General features: G+C 39.5%; 1 protein-coding gene across 1 annotated transcript in view; it reads right to left on the reverse strand.

The window, feature by feature from the left end:
• Positions 1-9,283: 9,283 nt before the first annotated feature.
• Positions 9,284-10,065, reverse strand: part of CCNI (cyclin I) — a 30,324-nt gene continuing 29,542 nt past the window's right edge. The window contains exon 4 of the mRNA XM_006871608.1: positions 9,284-9,341. Within this exon, the coding sequence (XP_006871670.1) occupies positions 9,284-9,341 (58 nt within the window). The remainder of the gene's footprint in view (positions 9,342-10,065) is intronic.

Consider the following 10,065-nt stretch of genomic DNA (forward strand, 5'->3'; position numbering starts at 1 on the left):
TAGTTTGTTATTGCTGCTCTTCTCTTTTCCTTTCTGTATCTGTGCCTTTTTTCACAGTAGTCCTTGGCTCTGCACGGAATAAATGATACCCTCAAATCTAATTGGATGTGCTTTCGCCTCTGCATGTAAGTACAGTAGTAAGAAATCTTTATGATATTTCCAACTTTTAAAAAAAAAGAACAAACATGGGATGGATGGAATTTTTTCTTTTGAAGGGGTTTCAGGAGGCAATGGTTTGGATAGCCTTTGTTTTTTTTGTTTAAAGCCCAATTATATTTTAAATGACTACGTGTGTATCATTTTCCACAAGAACCACATAAATTCATTTTTCCCTTGGTATCAATATGTTAAGTCAGAAATTACTGATGTCAACCTCTGTTCTATACAGACATCATTGGATATCACAGAGTATGAATCTTGGGGCATTGCCTTTGGCAATATAAATAAATTTGGAAGGAAAAACTTCTCTTTTCCACTGGAAGAGAAGAGGAAATAAATCTTTTTATGCAAGGCTGCTATTTTGACTGTTTTATTTTTGGGGTGACCTTAGTTGAATGGTCTCTCCCTGGTCCTAACTGCTGATAGGCAGTGATTGATTACCTTTTATTTTTTTTGGCCAGACAGCTCTACTTGGCCCTTTTTTATAGTTATTTTTTGTTCAGCCATAATGACTGCTCTTTTTGTGTGCTTTTTCTGGACTTTAGCTATCAATAACAGGTGTGCTATAGGATGTGATCGAAAAGCATCTATGAAAGTTTACTGGTAGTTCAGATCCCAGCTTCTAGGATCTTTTTTAGTGGGCCAAAGTTTTATCAAGCAAAGAGCATCTAACCAGGGGAATCATTTAGCATAATGCTGGGCACAGGTTACTTATCTTCCTTCTCCCTGCTTTGCCATCTCACCAGCAGTAACACTTACTCTTCAGATTTTGTGCAACCTCCAAAGAGCAGACCTGGTTTCCCATCCCTAAGTGTTTCAGATACAAACTGTTCAGTCAGGTTTTTCAGCTGTTACCAACCCACATTGTACTGTCTCTGTGTGGTCCGGCTCAAACTGTTCATTCAGATCCCTTTGCTTTGCCATTTGCGAGTGTCTTAAATCATCAAGTCTCAACTTCCAAAAGTCCTGGTTCCCTTGACCGGACATACGTGTGATGACTCTTTAGTGGACATTATGACCTACCAAGTCAAGATTGTATGTAGGTATGAAGAGAATTTTTCAAATAAATTGAACATTAAGCTGTGAACAGCATTAGAACTTTGTCCATTTCTTAACTTTAAAAATATACTGATATGCCTTAAACTGTAGTTGTAGATCATTGTCATTTTGCTGTTTGGAAATAACCAATGTGTTTTCTAAAACTTGTGTAATCTACTTTCAGTGTTAATGCAGAATTGTCATGTATGTAAGCTGCATGTTAGACACTTGTCTTTTAAAAAACAAAAAAAACAAAAACGAAACTAAAATCATTGTATTGATGTGAAGCATATCATTATTTCAAGTATGAAAGTAATCACTTAGCCAACAAGCTCAGCAATTTGGTGTCTGTTAAGGTAGGAGTGTGGTGGACAGGTAATCTATGCATTTATCAATAGTGCCAAGACATGAAGTGGGGGAAAATATATTTTTACCCAAACATTGTTTTGTGTGCCCTTTTGTGAGTCCTTTTAAATCATTGCTTGATATACATATGTATACGTGCTTGTTATACTGGGTAAAAGGAACAGGGGTGAGAGTCTTCTGCCTCCCTGTCTCGTCTGGAGGACTGCCAACGCTACCATCTGGGCAGCTTTAACTGCTCCGAAATATTTGCTGTTGTGGTGTTCTGTTATTTCACATACCATCTCTGCCACGCCTCCGGCCCTCTGATTAGCATCCCCTGGTACCCCGTTGTTCGAGCTGTGCTGATCGGTGAGGTGGTCCCTGGAACTGACCCTCTGCTGTTCTTTCAGTTTACTATAGAGAAAGAAGCTCCTATTTTCTTTTTAAAGCCTTAAGAATCAAATTGGAATCTGAACCTTTCTTTCTTCTCTTCTGTAGCTTCTTCTTTATGTAACCATCCTGTTGACAAGCCCTAATCTCTCCTAATGGACATAGAGCATTAGAAGAGCAGGAGCTGTCTGTTCACACGTGTTGGGGAAGAGTTACCTCATTTCCACCATCGCCTCCTATTCTTTAACGTCTGGGTCAAATATTGCACTACTGTTTGTATTTGTCGATGTCTGTTTACGAACCACTGCCCACAGTGGATCCTGAAGTGACTTGTCACTACCCAAAATAGTAAATTTAAAAAATATTAAAAGAAAAAAGGAAATTGAATGAAACAAAGAACTTGGGTCAAGACCCAAGGTAGCCATGTGTTGAGAGCTCTTAGCTGTCATGTTCTTGAAACTGCTGATCCAAGAACTCATGGACTGAAGACAGCATGCACCCTAACCTGAGGTGGTCACCCCCTCCAGGGCCTACAAACGTGATCTAATGCTAACTCCAGACTCTCTGCCCTGTGAGCAACTTTCTGAACAGTCCTATCGGGAGCCTCAACTATCAGGTCATAAGATGTGGGCAATATTTTCCTTTTACTAGTATTTGGGATTTCGTTTTTAATTTTTAAAAGCACTTGATATTGCATGAACCAATAGATGACTGCAATTTTTTTTTTTTTTTAATTTGGAGTGTTAATTTTTTTTTTTTAATTTGGAGTGTTGTGTTGATACAATGTTTTTATTTTTCAGCTGACCATCTGCCTCTTGAGAGAGAGAAGTGGGCATCCTTCCTTTAAATTCAGAAACCATTGTTGTTTTGACTCCCCCCCCCCCCTTACCTGCATTCTTAATCTAAGTTGTTTTGAGTTTGGGGATTCTGTTTGGGGAGGAAAAAAAATTTCCAATCAGACAGTTCTGTTTTATGTATTGGTTATTCAAACATCGTTTTGGTGTTAAATTCTTCCTGTTTTAAGCTCACTTCAAGGAGAAGTTTAGGTGAACACTAAATGACAAATTTCTGAGTTAAGATGCTCTTCTCATACAAAAAATCCCTTATTGTCACCGGAGTTCTGACCTACAAGTCAATGTTGGTAGATGTCCCCCCATCCCACCCCATTTATACTTGAAGCTACCTTAAAATAACTTTCTAGACTACCCCGTGCCTTTCTATATATTGTGAAGCTCTCCTTTGTGCCATTTTTTACCTAGGACCCACGTGGCCTAAACCACAGGAAATGAACCTTGAACAAATACATAGTCTCCCAGACATTATTAACTATTTCTGACTCACAGGCAGCTTTCTTAATGATGTCAAGGTTGGGAGCAGGGGAAGCAAACCCTGCTGAAATTCAAAGTATAGGATGGGATCACATTCTTTCACACACACATAAACATATGCTTCTGCCAGTTCAGTGAGCCTGTGATTTCTAATGCACACCCATTTGGCACACCCATTTGTGATGGATTAGATTCACAGCAAAATTACAGTCACCTTTTAGGGGCAGTTTTCAATTACTGTTTTTGAACACACATGTGTATTTTATGTTATTTTTAAATTCCATTACTTGTCTATGATCTTTGCTGATTTCCATCTTTATTTTCAGCCCCATAGTAGGTAGTCCATGAAAATACCATCAAGTTGCATTTGGTCAAGAGCCTTGGGGGTGTTTTCCTCTATAAGAATGGTAACACAGGTTTCCATTGGAAAGTGAAATCATGAAGTAACGGTACCTCCCTCTTGAATGATCTGATTCCTGGAAAGGGGTTGAGTAGAATTGGAGGAGCATGCTGGCAAGCTGCTTTCTTTACTCAGAACCTAATATTAAATGTAAGTAAGGTTGCATTCATCTGAACCATTAATGATCAAAACCTCTAAGAGCCAAGAACCATCCCTTCAGACTATAATATAATCTACAAAGATGGAAATTGGCTAAGTGATGTGAACAAAGGGGATACCAACTCCTTCACTACAGCCAAAGGCTGGTATATACATCAGTTCTGTAAGTTGGACATACAGATCGAAGCCACTGTAATCATTAAGTATGACAATCAGCTTTATTCTTAAACTTTCTATTTTAATAACTTTATCAAATTGACCTCTGTTCAGTTACCTGGTTTGGCATACCACTGGCCAAGTGCATTGTGCCTTATCTCCTAAGACAGCCATTGACTTGACATTCTACTTTATGTGCCTCCTTTTCTAGGGTGCTGATAAACCTAAAAGCTAGTAGGTTTTCAAATTCTGCCTTACCAACTACCCCAGGCATAATTATCATCAATAACTAAAATTATTATACACCCTCCCCCCATAGAGTGTAGAAAAGCAGGGAGAATTAAGTCATCTAAACCGATTCCACTGGTAACAGGCCTTTTATTTTTCAGTCCTTTAAAAAACAAATCAAGACTTGATTTCAGTGTAAATTTTGATGCTGTTGAGTCTGTTCAGACTCATAGCAACCCTGTATAGGATTTCTGAGGGGTAGCAGATTGGTTTGAACCACCAACCTTGCAGTTAGCAGCCCAGAGCTTATCCTACAGTGCTACACCAGGGCATGAGATTGACCCAGCACAGTATATAAAGAGATGTGACCTGAACAAGTGCACTGAGCTGGGGTAGATGAAAATGGGTCATCTTTCCATTGTTTCACGGAGTTTTTTCTCATCAGCAGTAACTGTCAGGTAACTCCATGCTGTCTTATCTTAAATGTGTAGGTTTTGCCTGTGGGTAAACAGTTCTTGGGTACCTGGAAAAGTATACAATTCCATTATATTTAAATGATGTTCTATAGAAAACCTTTTACTTGGCATCACTACTAGGGTTCCAGTTCATACATACACCTGTTTATTTGAAACAAAAGTTTAAACATGCCTGCGGTCACTGGATGGCTGCGGAAGTCTAAAGTCTCAGTTCTTGTGAAATGCTATAAAGCCAGTTACGACCAATAGCGACCTTGTTTCCAAGGAGCCCCTGGTGAGTTTGAACCGCTCACCTTTAAGTCTCATTAGGGTGCCTTAGATTTTAAAAAGTCCAATTTAAACAGTGGCTTCCGAGGGGATCTGCTCATCAGTTAAGTTCAAGGCAGAGAGATCGGCTTGGGTTATGGCAACTGTTTTTGAGGATTCCAGAGGGGTAGTCTGTAGATTTTCTCAAAGGACACAAGATGATCATGGAGGCGTATTATGAAGACACTTTTAAGAAAACTGAAACGTGAAGAAAAGGCCAGGAAATTTGAGACAAGGAATATTTTCCATCCTGAGAATTTCATTGGGAATTTGACCCATCCACAGCCCTGATCTTGCCCCTTAGGGATACCAAAACTGCTGTCTTGGTGTGAAAATCAGAGTGAAGAATTCTTTAGGGAAGGATTAGAGATGGGAACACTATCTTCAGAAGTATATAGATTTAAATGGAGGATGTGTCGAAAAACAATAGGTTCATATCTTGCTATTTTTATTTGTTTAATAAAAGTTTTTATAGTTTTGTAGCAATACTTTTTGACTTACCCTTGTATCATCGTCCCACTCTGGAGGCTGACAGTGATGGCAATGTGGCTCATTTCAGGATCCCTGTGCTTGAAAGGAGACCGTAGTTTGTGGTCCTCGTGATTGAGTCAGGCTTTCAGCTCAAATTCCAGCTAGTAGCATACCCAGAGCAGCTCAGGCGGTGGAAAGTGATTCACTGGGAGTCTCGCCTCTACCATCCTCCTTTCCAAACTCCCTAAGTGCTGTTGAGTCATTTCTGACTCAATGTCCCTGTATAAGGTTTCCAAGGAACACCTGGTGGATCTGAAACACCAACCTTGTGGTTAGCAGTCCAGTGCTTATCCTGTAGTGCCACACCAGCAATCTCTGGCTGTCCACGATGGAAATTTTTTCCCCCAAAATTACAGCATTTACATCAGGAGCGGCAGCTGTAAGATTGGTCTGTTTCACCAAAAGAATGAATGAAATGGGAGAGGGGGCTTTCTACAAAACTGGGCTTACCTAGGGAGTGTCTACGTGTACTTTTAGAACACAGAATTGAGAATTCTAGTTCTTATGCTCTAGTCAACCATCCATTACCTCCACAGCCTTCCCTCCACTTCCAAGTGCTTTTTCCATCTGCTCTGCACCAGGCCTACATTAGGTGTTTGGGATGTAGCTTTGTCCTACTGTATACCTCATGGTGGTGGTTATGTGCCATGGAGTTGGTTCCGACTCAGTGACCTTGTAGGGTTTCCAAGGCTGTAAATAGTTATGGGAGAAAACCTCATCTTTCCTGTGGCGTGGCTGGTAGATCTGAACTGCTGACCTTGCAGTTAGCTAGCAGTCCATCTCCTAGTCCACTACACTACCAGAGCTCCTTGTCTACATAAGCACAGCAAATTTTTGAAATAAAGAGAAAGGTAAGCCCTTTCTATGCTGAACTACCTGCTAGATCAGTTTTAAAAGCAAGAGTCCCCTCCCCTTAAAGAAGTCTACCTTAGGTTACGCTTTCTAGAGGGTCCTCTCACCCAACAAATTAAACTCATTGAGAAATGAGAAACCAGTTCAGTGGCCTTAGTGCTATTCAAAATGCTTTTCTACCTGCCCATTATTAATCTGGCATTCAACCTACTAGGATACTTATAATGAAAGAGTCAAGAGAAAGGGGGATGTTCCCCAACGGATTGTTTATTTAAGAGAGCACCACCTACTGGTCAAAGCTGAGAGCATTATTTAACATACCCAGCACAGGCCACATCCTCAAACTAGTATAGTATCTTAACCATCTGTCCCTTACTAAGGCTGATCTTACAAAATGGGATTCAGTGCCTTAAGTGATAACCTGCTTTTAATTGTAAACGATTTTATTTAGCAACAAAAAATGAGTAGTCAATTACTCATTTCCCACGCAAAAACAAAAAACCCAAATAATTCAATTCTTGCTAGAATTAAAAAGGTTTTTTTTCCCCTAGAGCACCACCTACTGGTCAAAGCTGAGAGCATTATTTAACATACCCAGCACAGGCCATATCCTCAAATTAATACAGAATAAGTTAGTTCAAGAATTTTTTGGAGGCTTTGAAAGTTACATGAGTCCTAGTGTAGCGCTGTGGGTACCGTGCTGGACTACACGGTTGGTTTGAACCACAAAGTGATTCAAGCTCACTAGCCTCTCCTCAGAAACCCTGTACAGGGTGCCTATGGGTTGGAACCTACTTGATGGCACTTAACAGAAGTTACTTAATAGACAACGTCTCATGACAGTTTATAACAAGTTATCAAGTAGTCAAGAGTAAAAGCTTGAAATGAGCCCAAAATGAAATTTTTGGCTATCTAGCATTTCATTATACAACCCATAGTGAACCTGTATAGGTCGGTTTGAACCTCAAAGTCAGCGGTTCAAGCTTACCAGCTGTTCCTTGGGAATCCTATACAGGGTCTCTATGGGTTGGTACCGACTCCACGGCACAACAATGGTGATGACATGTAATTCAAGAATCATCCCTAAATGTGTAATTTGCTTGTCAGTATTCAAAGGGGCTTCAAAAAGTTCATGGAAAAATAAGAATGTTTAGATAATGGCATTTATACCCCCTCCCTCAGAGACAGTTTGCTCACATGGAGATAGATGATTGCATTGCAGCAACTCCAAACACCTGCTTATTGCCAGAGAAGGAAAAATTCTGCGTTATTAGTGGGCGCCCACGCAATTCACACCCAACTTGTTCAAGGACCAACCAAATTACGGATTTCCAACCTTGGGAAGTTGGCACCCCTCCCCCATCCCTTCATTGTTCAAGAGTCAATTATACTATCATCTGATTAAACTATTGCTTAAATAGCTTTAGAAGCTTCTTATCTGGCAGCCCTATCATTTCACCACATTGTTCCCCTTAAAAGTCAAGCAGTGATGTTAAGTCTGTAGTAAGTGGACTAAGGCAATATTCTGATCACACTCAATTTTATCACTAGCTTTCTACATAACAAAACACTGTCTGCCCTTTTGGGTTCCCATCTAATCTTTTTAGTTATTGTTAATTTGATCCCATACAGATACAAGGGAACATCAAAGTTTGTGGGAAAATGGAATTAAGTAAGCTATAATGGAAATTTACTACAAATATCTCTAAGATCTCACTGGTTAAGTTTAACTACTAGCTTGATTTAAAAATGACAGTATTTTTTGTTAAGGTTTAAATACTATCTCAGGACAATAGTCTTGGAGCTCTGCAAAGTAGACTAGATGAGAATTTAAAATTCTGGTCTCCATCAGGATTCTTCTATAGAATCTTTGATGAGAATGTTCAGCACTGGTAGCTGGGCACTACTCAGTTCTGGTCTCATGGCAAATGAGGTAGTTGTTCTGCAGCCCATGAACCACACATTGTTATCTTTCTATTTCTAAGGCTCCTACTGCCATTGTTCCAGACAAAAAAATGTATATTAATCTTTTTTGAGGCCAACCCCTATCGTCACACAAAAACAGTTCCTTGTTTTCCCTTCAATCCCTGTATGTACGTGACTATGCTTCTCCTTAAAATGGGATTTTGAAGCCATAAGGTATAAACCTAAAACCAAAGTTTCCAAGTCAAATGTTGGTTGACCTGAGAATGCTCTCATGCTCTGCTAAACTTTCGAGTCTGAGTCTGTCCTGTCATATATGTCCATTAATATGAGAAATTACTGTTTGGAAAGTCCACAGTCCAACATCACAGTATCAAAAAGGAAAAATTCTACATCTCCAATACTCATCCCTTTCTTCCTCTTATATTAAGTATTCTCAGGATTTTTAGAGTGTTCCTATACTGATAGCACCAGACTGTGAACTAGAACGTCTGTAGTTTGAGCCTACCAACCACTCCGCAGAAGAAAGATGAGGCTTTCTGCTTCCACAAAGATCTTAAAAAGCCTTGAAAAAACCCTATACAGGGCACTATGAGTCGGAACTGACTCCATGGCACTTTGTGAAGTCCTGGTGTGGCACTACATCATAAGCACTGGACTACAAGAGCAGTGTGAACTACAAGGTCAGCAGTTCAAACTCACCAGCTGCTCCTTGGTAACCCTGTTAAGTGCCGTCGAGTTGGTTCCAACCCATAGCAACCCTGTATAGGATCTCCAAGGAACAACTAGTAAGCTTGAACTGCTGACCTTACAGTTCAAACCGACTTTGCAGTCCAGCACATTAACCCACAACGCCACACCAAGACTCCCTATAGAGTCGGAACCGATCGATGGCATTGAACAAGAAGCAGCACCTCCACCTTTTCATACAAAAAAAGCTACAGATACAAACGTTAAGGACAACTTTTTATTGCTACCAGAGGCCTTTAGCATCAGTACATGGTTATGACCGCAATACCTTCTTTAGACTGCACAGAGAGCTCAGGATCCCTAAGTCATTAAGACAAAGACAGGTAGACTGGGTGGCAGGGGGCTTCATTTTTATCAAGAAAATTCTAACAACATAAACGTGGGCACTGAATTCAGTCAATACATGTTACAGACTCAAAACAACTGCTCAACTTCCAGAGTCTTTCCTACTGATTATAAATGGATGAAAATTCTGGTCATTTACAAAATCTAATTTTAGTTTACATACATGTTTCTTTGGTGAGCACCTGGATATATTAACTTTATCACAAATTATTTTATACAAATGTCAAAAATGGTTTCTTTCAACAAATCTAAGCATGTCCTAATTACATGTCACTTTAAACCAACATGGTAATGCGAGTCTTTTTCTATTACAACCTGATTCATATGGGGCAATTTCGAAGTAGCTCTTCAGACTAACTTGGAATTGAATTGTGGATTAAATGCTGACAGTCATATAATCAATTTTCTCACAAAACTGCTAAAAATAATAATCTGGGGGATTTCCTATTTAGTGAAGGTTAGGGTACAGATCAACATGCATAAAATTCATTAAGCTTTCAATGAAGAAGAAAGCAAAAGAAGAAAATTCAATCAGGATGCTGGGGATATGGTTTGCTAGTTATGAATTTTGAAACTTTTAAAAATGGTAACTGAATTTTTAATATGGTGCAAGCAGCATCACATTTTAGCAGAGGAAATAGTGGAAATGACAAATATGATAAATAAAATGCACACTTTT

Source organism: Chrysochloris asiatica, unplaced genomic scaffold (genome assembly GCF_000296735.1).
Source record: "Chrysochloris asiatica unplaced genomic scaffold, ChrAsi1.0 scaffold00169, whole genome shotgun sequence".
In the NCBI taxonomy this organism is placed as follows: domain Eukaryota; kingdom Metazoa; phylum Chordata; class Mammalia; order Afrosoricida; family Chrysochloridae; genus Chrysochloris; species Chrysochloris asiatica.